Raw genomic sequence first — 18,159 nt, forward strand, 5'->3', positions numbered from 1 at the left:
TGGGAAAAAACAGAGCAAGAAGGGACAAAAACTTCTGTGCCATATGGAGGGTATGAGTACAAATTAATGTTTCCAATTTTTCATGCCTGAAGTTTTAATTACAGAAAATATATTGAAACATAGGCATGTCAATTTTAACAACTCCATTAAATTTAATGGCCCATAAAATGTGTCAAATGATGCTAATAGTTAACTCTAAGTCAATAATAATGACTCACTATTGTCTCTGTGGAGTCAAAGATCAGCAAGGGTTAAGTGTAAGTCAACTGATTTCAAGCTTCTAAAAGTCAAAAGTAACCAGAGTTTTGGCATCCTTTCCACACAAAAGTTACAATTTCATTTGACCTGACTAAAATAGTAAACAAAAGTGGTAAATCTGTTCCAGGTTATGAGTTCCTGAAGTCTAGAATAATCTATGGACTATTTCCCGCAATTCACTAGTCTATATATTTAGTGAGCTGGCAAGTTACTTATTAACAGCCATTTTATTTTTCTTTATCAGATTTACACTGTTTGGACACATAATCACAAATAAATATACAAGATACTTAATAATTTGTTGATATACAAGAACAGAGGAAAAAAATGCCTTCAAATTTACTTAGAAAGCATTCCACTTTTCTAATGTATGCTGACCTACACATAAAAAGTGGAGATACCAACTCAACTGATTAGGTGAAAACTGAAACCATCTGACATCAGTATGACTCTAAAGTATAGGTTTATGATCTGTTTGAAGAGAAGACAATCCAATAGAAATATTCAGCACTACTAAATACAGTTCAGCCCTTTTTGGCCTCAAAGAGGCCAAAAGTGGGCAGGATTTTGTCTGGATTAAAAAGCACATCATAAAAACCTGTTTTGTGATCTCGGGCACAAGCTAATCCTAGACACTCCACACCCTGAAAGTTACTTTGAAAGCCTTATCTTTTTCACCCTCCAGTGAAAAAAGTGATTACAAAACAGAAGTTTTTTTCCCCAAGGCTTGCCTTTTATATTCCCTAACATATCATGCTGACAACAATGTAAATAGACTAATAATACTCTTTCAGGTTTAAGGATTCAGGTACTAAAGACTTCTTGATCAAGGGAAGAACTGCTTTTCTTCTTTGTATTCAACTACTGTAACAAAAGGAAAAAAAAAGAAAACAAAACAAGATTCCTTGATTGTTAAAGTAATCCCCTAGAAGTAGAATTCAATTACACTGAAAGAGTAAAAAATTATTTGGGCATATCAAATCTAAATGGACATTGTACACTTGTGGTCTGTGTACTTTTTCAGTGTACAACTTAGAAGTTTTTTAAAAACTATGAAAGACAAGGATGAGTCCTGGGATTTTAAATAAAATTAGTATCTTATTAAAATTATTTAATTAACAGAGTCTGAATAGAAGTGTGAAAGAAGTTACACTTTTCCTCAAAAAAACAGTCCTAATAGCCATCTATTATGGCTATGGAAATACTCTGCACTTTTCCATTTTTTTGTACCTTCCTTTCTTATGAAAAGATCTAATCAGAAATATGACTCAGTATCATTAAAGAGAAGCAGAAAATGTAAACGTTCCAACTTCACTCTTCAAACAAGAGTTTGGAGGGTCATATTTGAAGCTATTTCTTCTTTAGCTGATCCAAAGTGGTTGTGCAGTTTCAACTGGTCTTCTGGTCTAAAACAGGTGTCTACTGTCCATAGTCTCTGGGAGGCAGCTAAGTTACTGCCTTTTATCTAAACTTCTTGACCAATGTCTGGCAACCTGGATATTAGCCTCTAGTCTCCCCCAAACCAGGTCTGTCAATAATTTAACCTCTCTGGGCCTAAATTTCTTCACCTGTTAAAGGAGGAAGTCGAATAAAATGAGATTTTCAGTTTGAGAGAGTGCATCTGTTTAAAGAAAAACGTTATATAGGTAAATAACAGCACAGGTGGTACACAGATATGGCAAAAGTCATGACCATGGTTAATGGGAATGACGGAAGTTAAGGAAAACAGTGTGCTAGGGCAAGAGTGTGTGATCTTTTACTCACAGCAAACCTCTTAACTAAGTAAAATTTTACGTGGAGGCCTAATGGGTACGAGGGACAAAATGCTGCTCTGGTCAGAAAGCTGGATGCTCTGCCATTTCAGGCCCCACCCCACCCCCTGCTCCCACCGCCACCTACACAGAAACACACAGAGACTCTCAGGAGCGGAGTCTGAAATACACTCAACTAGATGTTCAAAGTTCTCTCTAGAGCAAAAATTCTTTAATTCTTCCTTTCAGAGGATGTCTAAGATATATAAAGGGCTCTTCAGAATTGCTCAGTTCAATGATTTTATAAAGAAAAAGGAGTACCCTGTTATGATGTTATGAACAGACTGATCACTGACCCTCAGCGTTTGAAGTGAAAACCAAACAGGAGGAAGACTTGACCAAGTCAACAGTGGTTGACACGGGGTTGACCACACAGACAGCACACACAGACACTCGCAATGCCAGATGATGGTGTCTCTGCACGCACTCACCGAGGGCCGCACTCACCGAGGGCCGCACTCACCGCGGGCCGCACTCACCCCGGGCCGCACCCATCGCGGGCCGCACTCACCCCGGGCCGCACTCACTCACCGAGGACCGCACTCACCGCGGCCCGCACTCACCGAGCACCAGGAGGCTGAAGAAAATGGTCATGCCGCTCGACTGCTCCTCCTGCTGAGCCTGCTGCCCCGTCTGCACCGGGAGGATGGGCTTGGCGGGGCTCGGGCGCACCAGTTTCGTAGTGACCGCCAGGGTGGTGTGAAGGGTGACATTGAAACCTTCGTGAGTTGTATTGGGGAACCTGTTGGAGAACATAAAAAGCAGCGGAATTAGACAAAGGAAAAAGGGCCCGAATTACCAACACACACACAAACCAGACAGAGAACTTCGGCACGGAGCTTGATGGGATTCACAACCCTTGCAACCAAGAGGCAGGCCTTGGAGAGAAACTGATTAGGAAGATTCCCTCCTGCTGCAGCACAAGGGTACCAGTGGCCTCAGGTACTCTGAACGCAAACACTTAGAGGACAGGGACAAGGGGGAATCAGGACCGGTGTAGAATCAAAGGCTGCCTGCTCTTTGGCACTTAATGGGGGATTTAAAGGGAGGCAAACTGGAGTCTCATCATATTCCAAGGTCCAACATTATTTACTAAGTGCCTTATTTCTCCAGTTTACATTCTTTTCCTTAGATGGTATCTGCAAGCTGAAGAAGCCACTGAATTTGCCCAGTTGTTGATCTGGTCAGAATGCTCTACCCTACTTTACAAAAACCTCTGAGTTCAAAAAGCCCAAATGTAATCCCCTCTGTAATCCCCTCCTCCACACTACTGCTGTGTTCCTCACACTATCTCCTCACACTGTGTTGGGATTGTAAACTAGCACGATATTGACATAATGATCACCGTAACTGTAATTATAACAGCTAATGTTTTTTGAGTACCGCTTAATTCCAGGAACCAGGTAACATACCAAGTCTCATTTAATGGGCATAATAAGCCTGAGGTGGACACTACTACTTTCTCTTTTTTACCCATGAATAACAAGCTCAGAGAGGTTGCGTAACTTGGCGAGTATCAGTCAGTGGCAGAATCAAGCTTTAAGTCCAAACTTGAAATCACTGAGTCATACCACCTCTTTTGCTTTGTGCTGCTGAGGCCCAATTTAGTGTCTGGGACAGAGAAGATGCTCAATAAGTAACGTGACTAAATGAAATGACCACCAGGCCAAAAGACATGCATGAAAAGTTGTCAGGTGAGGAAGTCAAAGTTCAACCATGGGGTTGGTTCCTTGTTCATTTTCACATACTCATTCCACAAATATAGATGGGGCACCTATAACACGCAACAGACTGTGCCTGGCAGGTATGTAGATGGACTAAGAGTGGTCCTTCCCCAGAAGCACCAGGACAGAGGCACCTTCACTCCCCTTTATCTCATCTTGTACAGTTAGCTCCCTTGCTCTCCACACTCCAGCCATCCTGCCGTTCTTTCTGTCCCTCAAAAAGGCACTAGGCTCTTTCTTGCTCCTGGCCTTTTGCACCTTTTGTTTCCTCTCCTATCCCTCCTTCTGGTCACTAAGGTTTCATGTGGCACGTCACCTCTTCCCGAGAAGCCTCCCACACACCAACACCACTCCGTTTCCTCCAGAGCACTGAAATCATCTAGTCTATTTATGGTCTTCTTTTTCCACTAGAATGGAAGCTCCCTGAGAGCGGCTCCTGGTCGGCCTCCTTCACTACCATGTGACCAGGGCCTGAAATAGAGTAGATGGCCACCAGTTAACGAATAAATGAAACTCACTGAAGGAAACAGATGTGAAAAATAGTCATTACAATGGAGGAGGTGACTGGCTACGTAAGGGGTGCAGCTGGGGGACTTTCTGGAGGCAGCGAAGCGCTGCGTAATCAGCGGATGCGAAAACTAGGAAAGTGAAATTTGGCTTGCGGTTTCCGCAAGACGGCTTTCGAGACCTATGCTGGGCAGCCGATCCCTAGCCAGAGGGTCCAACCTCTAGGAGGCTGCACGGCCCAGGCCCGTCCCTCCAGCCCTCCTCGCAGGCGCCGGCATGGTCAGTCCTGGCCAACCAGCACAAAGAGCTCCGCCTTATGGGGCCGGAGGGCGGCCTGAGGTGCTCGCAGTCACCCGATGGGGCCCAGCCCTGCCGCCTCCGCCGCCCCGGAAAAACCCACTCACTCCTCTTCCGCCATCTTCTCCCCAATCCTGCGGAGCCTCCGAGACCACCGAGCCGCGGGGCTAGCAGGGCCCGCTTTTGCTTCCGGCTTCCGCTGGAGGCGCGGAACGGGGGGCGGGGTCTCAGCTGCGCAAGGGCGGCACTTCTGTCCTTTCGTCTCTATGGCCCGAGGGTGGGAGGTCTTCCGGGAACGTTCCGAGCATTTGTCTGGCCTGAGTCTTTTGACCCTCCGGACCTACGAGATTCCAGTTTTTCCCTTCCACAGGGTAGGGACATTTTGGGGGAAACTCCTGTGAGGTCACTGTGACTCACCCTGAAAGCAAGCTCTTTCTTCTCAGTGTCCAGGAATTCGCCATGCTGAAATTGGGAAGGAAGCTTCTAGCGTAAGCTGTGCAGAGGGACCCCAGATGTATACTTCCCCAGGCTCAGTTTTCCCCAGCTGTGAAGAGGCCTAGCCACCTGGGTTTAGCAGAATCGTGCGGTATTCTGTCTGCAAACATTTATTGAGTTCTGACCATATGCCTATCGTTAAAATAGGTGATGATGATCTAGGGATAGATCGTTCATTAATTTGTTCATTGTCTCAACAGATACTCATTAGACGCCTATATGAGCTTAGCAGTGGTCTGTGGGGTTGGGGATACAGGAAGGAACAAGGTGAGTTTGGAGGGGTAGGAAGAACCCCATCGGGAGAGCTGGTACACTGTTATGACCTTTGGGTTTGACACCACCTCTGCTGCTACCTCCCTTCCTGGTCGAAACCATCGTATCTCAGCAGCTGTGATAGCTGCTTAAACCCTCTTTCTGACTCTGCTATTGTTCTTTAAGCTTTTCCACACATCGGCCTCAGTGATCCTTTTGAGCTGAAGTCACGCCGCTGCTCAAAATGTACACTGGCTTCCAATCTCAATCTGAGGGAAAAAAAACTTGGAGAGTCTCCAAGACTGAACCCTGCCCCCTTACCCCCGTGAGGTCAATCCCCTCTTCTCCTCATGCACACTTTCCACGATGGTCACAGTGGCTGCCTCGGGGTACCTAAAACACACCAGGAACACTTCCACCCATGTATTTGCTGAGCCCTTAGTCAAGGATACTCGGCTCCTAGGTTGCCCCTTGGCTCCCACCTTTCCCACTTTTGGGCTTTTTGTTTACCCTTTTTTTGTCCATTATACCTTCTCTGACCACCTTGGGTCTAAAGCCCAAGCCCTCTTCCCTTCTCTCTGTGATTCCCCTACAGAACACTGAACATATTAATAGTACGTTTTACTTATATATTCGTTTATTGTCCTTCTCTCCGTGAGAATGTAAACTTCTGAATGCAGAAGTTTTGTTCTCTGTTTTATCTCCAGTGCCTGGAATAGTATCTGGCATATAGTAGGTACTCAAGAAAAAATGATCCTTGAATAAATAATCCATTTTGAGTTTATTTTTGTGTATGGTGTTAGGGAGTGTTCTAATTTCATTCTCAGAATAGGAGAAAATATTTGCTAATGAAGCAACCGACAAGGGATTATCTCATGCAGCTCATGCAGCTCAATACCAAAAAAACAAATAACCCAGATAAAAAATGGACAGAAGGGCTTCCCTGGTGGCGCAGTGGTTGAGAATCTGCCTGCCAATGCAGGCGACACGGGTTTGAGTCCTGGTCTGGGAAGATCCCACATGCCGTGGAGCAACTAAGACCACGTGCCACAAACTACTGAAGCCCACGCGCCTAGAGTCCAAGGTCTGCAACAAGAGAAGCCACCGCAATGAGAGGCCCGCGCACCATAACCAAGAGTAGCCCCCGCTCGCGGCAACGGGAGAAAGCCTGTGGGCAGCAACGAAGACCCAATGCAGCCAAAAGTAAACAAATAAAATAAAATAAATTTAAAAATGAGCAGAAGATCTAAATAGACATTTCTCCAAAGAAGACATGCAGATGGCCAAAAAGCACATGAAAATATGCTCAATATCACTAATTATTAGAGAATTGCAAATCAAAACTGCAATGAGGTATCGCCTCACATCCGTCAGAATGGCCATCATCAAAAAAATCTATAAACAGTAAATGCTGGAGAGGGTGTGGAAAAAAGGGAACTCTCCTACACTGTTGGTAGGAATGTAAATTAGCACAGCCACTGTGGAGAACAGTATGGAGGTTCCTTAAAAAACTAAAAATAGAACTACCCTATGACCCAGCAATCCCACTCCTGGGCGTATACCCAGAGAAAACCATAATTCAAAAAGATACATGCACCCCAATGTTCACTGAAGCACTGTTTACAGTGGCCAGGACATGGAAGCAACCTAAATGTCCATCGACAGAGGAATGTATAAAGAAGATGTGGTACATATACCCAATGGAATATTACTCAGCCATAAAAAAGAATAAAATAATGCCATTTGCAGAAACATGATGGACCTAGAGATTGTCATACTGAGTGAAGTAAGTCAGACACAGAAAAACAAATATCATACGATATCGCTTATATGTGGAATCTTAAAGGGTACAAATGTACTTATTTACAAAACAGAAGTAGAGTCACAGATGAAGAAGACAAACTTACGGTGACCAGGGGATAAGAGGGGGAGGGATAAATTGGGAGACTGGGATTGACATACACACTACTATATATAAAATAGATAACTAATAAGAACCTGGTGTAGAGCACAGGGAACTCTACTCAATACTCCGTAATGGCCTATATGGGAAAAGAATCTTAAAAAAAAAAGTGGATATACATATATGTATAACTGATTCACTTTGCTGTACACCTGAAACTAACACAACATTGTAAATCAACTATACTCCAATAAAAATTTTAAAAAAAAAGTTGTTAGTTAACTCCAGAAGTGTTAGGAAACAGAAGGGTTTTGAAAAGAGGAGTGCTGTGGAGACCTGGGGGCAGAGGCAAGGATGGACGATCTCAGACCAGCTAAGAGGCCTTTGCAATAATCTGGGCGAGAGCTGAAGGCACTTTGGATTAAGTTGATACCACGGGTATGGCAGGAATGGTTGGACTGTGGGTGGTTATTGAAGGCAGGGTTTGCTGATGGACTGTGGCCCTTAAAAGAGAGGAGTCAAGGATGATGTCTTCTCCTTGAGGAGAAGAGCTCTGTCTGGCTCAAAGCCAGAGTCCTCTGCCACGCCAAGATCTCTTAAGGCTGTTGTCAAAGCTGAGAGAATGGGCTCTGTGGGTGTGGTGCTGGGCTATTGTTTCCTTAATTCCTTACATTTCTTTCAGGAAGAGATTATCATCAGTGGTAAACTGAAGCACAGAGAAGTCAAGCCACTTGCCTGAAGTCACACAGCTGGCAAATACTGAGTCTGGGATTCAGGTACAGAGTCTTTGGTTTTAACCAGTACCCCCTGTTGCTCCTCACTGCCTTAATTTCTCTGGCTCTAAAATGGGACTAACAGCCTACTTTCCTCCATTAGCACAGAGCCTGGCAGGAATGAATTGGCCCATAAAGGATTAAGAACTGGGTTCTCTCTGAGCCACATTCATTAACTGAGAGCTTGAGACTGTCACTCTTTTTCCAGCCTCAGAAAACCCCACCTGGCTGGAGTCGGGCCCCCCTGGGCTGGAGGTAGGCTTCCTTGCATTGGGCTACAAGCTGTGGGCCAGTCAGGATGAAAGCAGGGCACTGAATTCATCGAGGGCTGCCCCGTTCTCCCTGCCATGCCACAGATCCTGCTATCAGGGCCAGATCTGGGCTTTGTGCCAGTCCTGGACCTGCTGCCAACAGGGGGGCTGTAGAACACCTGCTCTCAGGACCGTGAGCCAATCCCAGCCCTCCTCACCTACTCCTGGGAACGAATCTAAAATCCCCAGTCACTGTCCCCAGGAAGGCAAATAAAGTCTTTCAACATGCAGTTCCTGGGTTCATGTGCCATGCCAGGCTGAGAAGGGGCAGGCTCTTGTGCCAGGCAGTTTTGGCTCTCTACCCCGACTCGGGACCTGTGGGCTCTGACCCTGGGACACCACAGCACCCTCAGAGCCTCAGGGCCCCATCATAGTTTTGACAGAGTCCCTCTTTGGAAGGCTGTTGTAAGATTAGAGAGAAAGCTTTTGCCTTGGTTCTCTGTTCTCTGCCCTCTTACCCCTAATCTTCCTCTTTCCTGCCATTCAGGTCTCAGTTTAAATGTCACCTCCTCAGGGAGGCCCTCCCTGACCACTCAGTCTAAAGCAGGTGTCAGCAAACTTTTTTGGTAAAGAGCCAGACAGTAAATATTTTAGGCTCTGTGGGCATTCTGATCTGTGGCAACAACTCAACTCTGCCATTGCAGTGGGAAAGCAGCCATCGGAGATTTAAATAGGCATGGCTGTGTTCCAGTAAAACTCTATGGATATTGAAGTTTGAATTTCTTATGATTTTCACGTGGCACACAGTGTTCTTTTTATTTATTTTTTCAACGATTTAAAAATGTAGAAGCCATTCTTAGCTCACGGGTCATATGAAAACAGGTGGCAGTCTGGATCTGGCCTGCCGTGGGCTGCCAACCCCTGGTCTAGTCTTAAACGTAAGTGTTTCTGAGACACTTATAACTATCAGATATTTTTTCCCTTCTTCCCTCCCTCCTTCCTTTCCTTCCTTCCTGTGTTTATCATCCGTTTCCCCCTCTAGGATATAATCTCCTTGAAAGCAGGGAGCTTGTCTCCCTCTCTCTCCTTTCTTCTGTCCTTTATCTCTTCCAACATTTTTTGAACACTTTGTACCAGACATTATTCCAAGTGCATTATGCTCAGTAATTTATTTAATCCTTTTAATAACCCTATGAGGTACACTGATTAGCCCAATTTCACACATGTGGAAACTTGAACATCATTCCGTTGTTCCCAGAGTTTAGAAAATGCTGAAGGTGTCAACAAAACAGGGTTACCAATGAAAACTTTTGAACAAATATGATATTTCATATTTTTTTAAAAAGGGAATCAAAGTGGTTACCATCAAGTGGTTATTAGTCAAGGTTCAATCAGAGAAGCAGAAACAACAGGAGATATTTATTAAGGGATTTATTGCAAGGAATTTTCCCAAAACAACACAGATTTATTATAATTCTATAGGTTAGAAGTGTCATGGGGCTAAACTCAAGGTGTCAGCAGGGCTACATTCTTTTGGAGGCTCTAGGGGAGAATGTGTTTCCTTGCCTTTTCCAGCTTCTAGAGGCTACCCACATTCCATGGCTTTTGGTCCCATCCTGTATCTTCAAAGCCAGCAATGGTATCACTCCAACCTCTGCTTTGATCATCACTTCATTTCTGACTCCGACTGTCCTGCCTTCTTTCCTTTATAAGGAGCATTGTGATTACCTTGAACCCACCCAGAAGGATCTCCCTGTCTCCAGGTTAACTGATTAACAACCTTAATTGCCCCTTGTCATGTGACATAATATATTTACAGGGTCCAGGGATTAGCATGTGGACATCTTCGGGAGGTATTACTCTGCCTCCCATGCCATGGAAAAATAAGTTCTGTGTTGGCTTTCCCTGTATTTTTTGTTACCATTTAGCATTGTGTCATATTCATTTACACATGGGGGAGAGTTGGGAATAATTTTTTAAAGCCTGTTGACATTAGTGTTTTAATCTGGCCCTGGCCACTTAACAGGTAATAAGCACTAGAATTACCAGGCACAAATGAAAAAATTGGGCTTGTAGAATTCAGTGGAGTCAGGTGCAGTAGGTACTGCTGAGAGATTCTGTGAAAAAGTACAGATTCCAGTCCTATTACAGACCTGCTGGAGCTTGGGCATGGTGCCTGGGAATCTGAATTTCTGCTTGGCTCTCCCCTACCCTTACCAGACTCTGCTAGTGCCTGCTCATAACGTCTTGGAGGGTCTTACTGCTGCCTAAGGGCTTCTTCTCAGCACAGTACAAGCCAGCTGTGCTGGGGAGTTGATGCTGTCAGAGCACCCCTCAACTAGTAACTCGAAAGAGTTGGAGGATAAACACCCCCAATCCTTTGCCCCTCGCGTGGGGCAATTCTGCGTTCATATTCTAGTTTCCTGGAACCCCTCAGTGGGAGTAAGCTTCAGCTGCCTTCAATGGTGACCCACTTGAACACACACACACACACACACACAGCCAGCCCTCCTTCATATCCTTGGGTTCTGCCTCCTCGGATTCAACCAATTGCAGATCAAAACTATTTAAAAAAAAATTCCGGAAAGTTTCAAAAAGCAAAACTTGAATTTGCTGTGCCCTGGCAACTGTTTACATAGCATTTACATTATGTTATGTATTAAAGTAATCTACAGATGATTTAAAGTATACCAGAGGATATGCCTGGTTATATGCAGGTGCTACACCATTTTATACAAGGGACTTGAGCCTCTATGGATTTTGGTATCTATGAGGGGTCCTGGAACCAATACCCCCAAGGATACCAAGGGAGGACAGTGTTTGTGTGTGTGTGTGTGTGTGTGTGTGTGTGTGTGTGTGTGTGTGTGTGTGTGTGTGTGCGCGTTATGCTTGGATGATATAAACATTCAGGAGCTTAACTTTGTTTTGAAAATCTGCTTTGAGGATATCTCATGAGTTTTCACCCGTGATACTCTCATTGTAGTTTCTTCTTTGAGACAAGATTTACTTAGGGAGTGTTTTAGAATTTCCTACTTATTGAGTGTTAAATGTAACTTTTGTTACTCATTTCCAATTTTATTATATTTTTACTCAGTAGTATATACTAAACATTTTCTGCTTTTTGACTTCACAGAGACTTACTTCACTGTCTAATTCATAAACAATTTTTGTGAAGTACACAGAGAATTGGAAAAGTTTATTTTTTATTTTTAGAGTATAGTGATGTTTAGTAACTCATTATTTAAATTCTATAAACATTTAATTTGTTTTTTAGATTATAGAAGGCTTTGAATACATAGGAAATGAAAGGATATATTTGATAAACATTAACATTCTGTATAGTAAACAATGCCAAAAATAACTTTCTTCCTAATTGTATTTTATTTATTTATTTATTTTTGGCTGCATTGGGTCTTCATTGCTGAGCACGGGCTTTCTCTAGTAGTGGCAAGCAGGGGGCTACCCTTCGTTGTGGTGCACGGGCTTCTCGTTGCGGTGGCTTCTCTTGTTGCAGAGCACAGGCTCTAGGCTCACGAACTTCAGTAGTTGTGGCTCGTGGGCTCAGTAGTTGTGGCTCACGGGCTCTAGAGCTCAGGCTTAGTAGTTGTGGCGCAGGGGCTTAGTTGCTCCGTGGCATGTGGGATCTTCCCGAACCAGGGCTCGAACCTGTGTCCCCTGCATTGGCAGGCGGATTCTTAACCACTGCGCCACCAGGGAAGTCCCCTAATTGTATTTTAATAAAAAATACATACTCTTAAAATACAGTTTATAAATGAAACTCTGAACAAGTTTACAATCATATTTTAATTGACATGTAGTTGATATACAATATTGTGTTAGTTTCAGGTGTACAGCAAAGTGATTCAGTTATACATATTTTTTTCAGATTATTCTCCATCATAGGTTATTACAAGATATTGAATATAGTTCCCTGTGCTATACAATAAATCCTTGTCGCTTATCTATTTTATATATAGTGGTGTGTATCTGTTAATGCCACACTCCTAATATATCCCTCCCCACCTTGTCCCTTTGGTAACCACAAGTCTGTTTTCTGTGTCTGTGAAGTTTACAATCATATTAATTTCAGAGTCCTGAAATTAAGATTGTTTATGTTCTCCCTATAGACTTTAAATATATATATATTGAGATATAATTGACAAACAACGTAACCTACACTGACTTCTCTGTCTTCCCTGTCTTAATTCTCCACTTCTGCATCTGGGCAAACTAAGACACTCCCTTCAAGAGTTTTTATGTCAATAACAACAACAACAAAAAAAAACAACAGAAAAAAACAAACAACCCAATCCAAAAATGTGCAGAAGACCTAAATAGACATTTCTCCAAAGAAGATATACAGATTGCCAACAAACACATGAAAGAATGCTCAACATCACTAATTATTAGAGAAATGCAAATCAAAACTACAATGAGGTATCACCTCACACCACTCAGAATGGCCATCATCAAAAAATCTACAAACAATAAGTGCTGGAGAGGGTGTGGAGAAAAGGGAACACTCTTGCACTGCTGGTGGGAATGAAAATTGATACAGCCACTATGGAGAACAGTATGGAGGTTCCTTAAAAAACTAAAAATAGAACTACCATACGACTCAGCAATCCCACTACTGGGCATATACCCTGAGAAAACCATAATTCAAAAAGAGTCATGTACCACAATGTTCATTGCAGCTCCATTTACAATAGCCAGGACATGGAAGCAACCTAAGTGTCCATCGACAGATAAATGGATAAGGAAGATGTGGCACATATATACAATGGAATATTACTCAGCCATAAAAAAATCTGAAATTGAGTTATTTGTAGTGAGGTGGATGGACCTAGAGTCTGTCATACAGAGTGAAGTAAGTCAGAAAGAAAAACAAATACCATATGCTAGCACCTATATATGGAATCTAAAAAAAAAAAATGGTCATGAAGAACGTAGGGGCAGGATTGGAATAAAGACGCAGACCTATTAGAGAATGGACTTGAGGACACGGGGAGGGGGAAGGGTAAGCTGGGACGAAGTGAGAGAGTAGCAGGGACATATATACACTACCAAATGTAAAATAGATAGCTAGTGGGAAGCAGCCGCATGGCACAGGGAGATCAACTCAGTGCTTTGTGACCACCTAGAGGGGTGGGATAGGGAGGGTGGGAGGGAGACGCAAGAGGGAGGAGATATGGAGACATGTGTATGTATAGCTGATTCACTTTGTTATAAAGCAGAAACTAACACACCGTTGTAAAGCAATTATACTCCAATAAAGATGTTAAAAGAAAATTGTTTTTATGGTAGGGACTTCCCTGGCGGTCCAGTGGTTAAGATTCCACACTTCCACTGCAGGGGGCATGGGTTCAATCCCTGGTCAGGGAACTAAGGTCCTGCATGCCACGTAGTGCGGCCAAAAAAAAAAAAAAGAATTTCTTATGGTAATCACACTTGGTAACAACTGCTGAGGATGATCCTGTTAAAAAAAAATCATCTCCGTGCTTACCATGTGGCAGGCCCCATTCTTGGCACAGGGAATGGAGAGATGAGTTAGGCATGGACCCCTGGGGACGGAAGAAGTGGGATTTCAGCAGAGGTACAGAGCGTCATTTTAAGATTAGCCCATTGAGTCTTTTGGGAAAACAGCCAGCTAAGCGCACGCTTCTACTTTTGCTTTACCCCTTGGCTCCACTAGGTTGACAGTAAAGGGATTTATTATTTTTTTTAAAGGCATAAACCGTTAAGGACTGGAGAACGGGAGAGGAGACAAGAGTGAGAGCATTTTGGAGAACAGAAAGCAGATGGGTTAATCGGCAGAACTGAGAAAACCCAATCCTCTGGCAGCAGAGGGGAAAGTCAAAGCCAACCTGATTTATCCCCCAAAATCCCTCCCAAAGGCTCGGGAATTGGTGGTACCAATTCCTGAAAGTAAAATTGGGGATAGGAGTGGGCAGCAGAGAGGAGGATGTGAAATAAAGGAAATTCCCTAAAAGTCTGTTTGAGGAGCAGTCAGATTTGCAGATCCTCCCAGCCCCCGCCCGACTCTAGGTAACTGGCCACCTACCTCTGCAAAAGTCTGCAGGTTTATTCTTTGGAGACAGTAACACAGAGTATCTGGGCTTGGGGACCCCAGCACGTTTTCAGGCAGAGGTACTATATTGAAAACAGGAGGATTAAGTGAAATCTTGTGTTTAGTTCCCTGGGACTGCTGTAACAAATTACCATAAACTGTGTGGCTTCAAACAATAGAAGCGTATTCTTTCATAGTTCTGGAGGCCAGAAGGCTGAAATCAAAGTGTCAGCAGGGCCATCCTCCTTCCGGAGGCTCTGGGAGAGAATCCATCCCTTGTCTCTTCCAGCTTTTGGTGTCTGTCGGCATTCCTTGGCTTGTGGACATATCTCTTTCTGCTCTGTTTTCACATTGTCTTCTCCTCCACGCTTCTCATCTCCCACAGCCTCTCTCTTATAAGGACACTTTTGATGGTACTTAGGGCCCACCTGAATAATCCATAACTATCTCCTCATCTCAAGAGCCTTAACTTAATCACAGCTACAAAGAACCTTTTTCACAAATGAGATACCATTCACAGGTTCCAGGAATTTAACATGGATATACTTTTGGGGGCTGTTTTGGGGCCTGCATGCTGAGATACCCTATTCCAGTCCTTTGCCACATCTGCAGGGCTGGCCCCATTGCTCACATCCAGAGGCCAGGCAAATTGTATGTAGTGGTCTTTCCCAGGCCATTCCATTCCAGGTAGGAGACTGGAAGAATCTTCTCCAGAAAATCTGGCTAGACTCAGAGGAATCACCTAAAGATATTTTAACATCAGGGGGGTTCCCAACTGACACTGACAGTTCAGTGTCAACAGCCCACTTCCCAATATATACAATGATCAGCTTCTTGGTCCCCTACTCTTAAATATGAGCAGAAAATCAAGAAATATCAGACATCTGAGCGTACCCTCTTAAATGAAAAATCGAGAACAAAGCAAATAGAGAAAAGTAACTAAAGAAAACAGACAATGCAGGAAGGAAAAAAAAAACTAAAAAAAAAAAATCAAAAACAACTTTTCAGAGAGTTACCCTGAAGCAAGAACAAGATGCTATTAAAAATAGGAATATTTTGAGAACAAAGAGGGCTTCTTGGAAATTAAAAGCAGAGATATTAAAAATTTAATAAAAGAGATGGAAGATAAATGTGAGAGTTTGTCTCAGAAAGTAGGAGAAAAAGACAAAGATAGAAAATAGGAGAGAAAAGATACATTGTTTCAGGGACCGGTCTAAAAAATCCCACATTTGAAAAATAGGCATTTTATCGAGAAAGAAGAGAAACAGGGTGGGGTGGGGGAATCATCAATAAAATAATTCACAAAAATTCTCCAAAACTAAAGGACATGTGTTTCCAGATTGAAAGTGTTTACTGAGTGCCCAGCATGCTGGAGAAAAATAGGTCCATAGCAAGGCACATCATTGTGAAATTTTGAAATACCAAGAACTAATTTGTGAAGAGAAGGAGAAATAGGTCACTTCAAAGTATCAAGAGCAGAATAACTTTGGACTTCTCCACCAAAATTCAGACATAAGAAGGTAGTGGATTAATGCCTTCAAAATTCTGAGGGAAAATGATTTCCAACATAGAATTCTATACCCAGCCAAACAGTCATCAAGGGAGCAGATAGAATAAAACCATTTTCAGATATGGGAAGTTGAAAATTTTCTACTTCCCACACACCCTTTCTCAGGGACTTACTGGAGGCTGAACTTTTTGGCTACACCGAAAAGGGTGTGTGTTTGTGGTGAGACAAGGAAGAACAAGACACAGGAAACAGAAACACAGCACAGGGGAGAAGCAGGTGGAATCCCCAGATGATGGTGAACGGACATCCTAGGATGACAGCTGTGCACCAGAGTCGGTAACAGGTTAGATTCCAGCAGGTCTGAAGACTCCAGGGAGATTTCTTTAAGAAGGTGAACACATAGAGTTTCTGAGGCATTAGAAGGAGTTGAGAGGATACTTGCACCACTGGCAAAGAGTTTGGAGTTGATAACAAATACTGAGAAAATTAGGTCAGCTTGGGTGGGGTCAGAGAACAAGACAATAATCAACTTTAAAAAAAAAACAAAAGTGGGACTCCCCTGGTGGCACAGTGGTTAAGAATCTGCCTGCCAATGCAGGGGACACGGGTTCGAGCCCTGGTCCGGGAAGATCCCACATGTCATGGAGCAACTAAACCGAGGTGCCACAACTACTGAGCCTGCGCTCTAGAGCCCGTGCTCCACAAGTGAAGCCACCGCAATGAGAAGCCCACACACTGCAACGAAGAGTAGCCCACGCTCGCCGCAACTGGAGAAAGCCTGCGTGCAGCAGCAAAGACCCAATGCAGCAAAAAACAAAATAAATAAATAAACTAAAAAAACAAAACCAAACAAACAATATAAAAAACAAAAACGCTGTGGGGAAAAGCAAAAGGACATCATAGTTTACCATGGTGCTCAGTGGTGAATGTCACAATTATGTAATTAGTAAATATTGATCTCACCAAAATTACCATATACCTATCATGAGAGGATGGGGGAGTGGGAAGGACATATACATATGTGCTGGGGCCAAGTGTAGGGAAGGAAAGAGAGCAGAACCCTCAGATCCTAGAGAGGGAAAGCAGTTCTGAAAACTGAAAAATTTAGAAGTGGCAATCAATAGAAGCATGTTATTTAGAGACATGGAATTAAATATAAAAAATTTAGCTTAAAGTAGTTGAAGTCATTGCCTTTGGGGAGGGGGAAATGGGAGGAAGAAGTGAAGTGGGGACTTCTGCTTTTAGAATATTTGACTTTTCAATTCATGTATAACCTTGATAAAATAAAATCTAAAACCAAAAAATAAAAAAGGACAGGCATACCATATATTAAAATGTTGTTTTGATAATGGCTATCTCTGCATTGTGGACCATGGATAATTTCCCCCCTTTTTCTTACTTGTCATTATTTTAATAATTTTTGTCTGCAAATAACATATGGCATGAAGTGAGAAAAAAAATATTTTTTAAAGGGAGAAAGAAAAAAAGGTCTGCCCAGAGGCAGCCTGGAAACCAGTGTTTCCATCTGTCACCAGGTCTCAAAGTGAGGAGAGTGAAAAGGATACAAAGGTGACGCGGGGTGGGCAGGGAAGGAAGAATTGACAGAGCTTGGTGACTCACAGAATAGGGAGGTGAGGCAGTTACACAGAGAGAAATATCAAAATAACCATGGCCTTGACTTCCTGTTTTTAAATAAATATGACAAGCTGGCATATTTCTAGTTTGTGAAAGATGACTGAATGTTCCTAGTCACAGCACGGTGTCAAAGGGTGTTACTTACGAATACATTTTATGCTTCTACTTTTACTCACCTGCTATTTACTTTACATAGCAGTCCAAGTGATCCTGTTTAAGCATTCATCAGATCACATTACTCTTTTGCTCAAAACCATCCCATGGCCCCTCATTTTACTGTGAACAAAACCCAAAGTCCTCTTAGCTATCTACAGTGCCCAGTTTGGTCTGCCTCTTGCCCCTGCAGCGGTCTCTGACCTTCTCTTGTACCTTTTCCTCTGCACCCCAACTCAGTGGGCTTCAACTCATTGAATGTGGCAAGCTCATCCCCAGCTCAGCACCTTTGCACAGGCTGATCCTTCATTTCCCTTCCTCTAGATATTTATATAGTACCTCCTAGTCATAATTCAGGTTCCATCACAAATGTCACTTCCTCAGAGGGGCCTTCAGGAACCACTCTGCCTGCTTACCCCAGCCAGCTACTATCTCTTGCAACATTTTACTTTCTTGTCTTCAATGCACATATCACCATGTGAAATTATCCTGGTTTTCTCTTTTTAAAATATTTTAAAAT

General features: G+C 43.1%; 1 protein-coding gene and 1 long non-coding RNA gene across 7 annotated transcripts in view; one reads left to right on the forward strand and one right to left on the reverse strand.

The window, feature by feature from the left end:
• Positions 1 to 4,813, reverse strand: part of SLC9A8 (solute carrier family 9 member A8) — a 67,921-nt gene extending 63,108 nt beyond the window's left edge. For 2 of the 6 annotated variants that reach the window (XM_027087033.1, XM_027087034.1), the window contains exons 1-2: positions 4,705 to 4,792; positions 2,633 to 2,811 (exon numbers count right to left, since the gene is read on the reverse strand). In XM_027087033.1, the coding sequence (XP_026942834.1) occupies positions 2,633 to 2,811; positions 4,705 to 4,718 (193 nt within the window). In that variant the 5' untranslated portion in view covers positions 4,719 to 4,792. Of the gene's footprint in view, positions 1 to 2,516; positions 2,555 to 2,616; positions 2,812 to 4,704 lie in introns of those variants that run through there. The other 4 variants (XM_027087039.1, XM_027087035.1, XM_027087037.1 and 1 more) reach the window with 4 other exon arrangements.
• Positions 4,814 to 4,873: 60 nt separating this feature from the next.
• Positions 4,874 to 16,454, forward strand: LOC113609614 (uncharacterized). Its single transcript, XR_003428721.1, has 3 exons — positions 4,874 to 4,968; positions 7,930 to 8,023; positions 14,002 to 16,454. It is a non-coding gene; the product is annotated as an uncharacterized LOC113609614 (long non-coding RNA).
• The last annotated feature ends 1,705 nt before the right edge of the window (positions 16,455 to 18,159 follow it).

Source organism: Aethalodelphis obliquidens, unplaced genomic scaffold, assembly GCF_003676395.1.
Source record: "Aethalodelphis obliquidens isolate GAN/ISIS:26980383/991018 unplaced genomic scaffold, ASM367639v1 scaffold57, whole genome shotgun sequence".
NCBI classification, from domain to species: domain Eukaryota; kingdom Metazoa; phylum Chordata; class Mammalia; order Artiodactyla; family Delphinidae; genus Aethalodelphis; species Aethalodelphis obliquidens.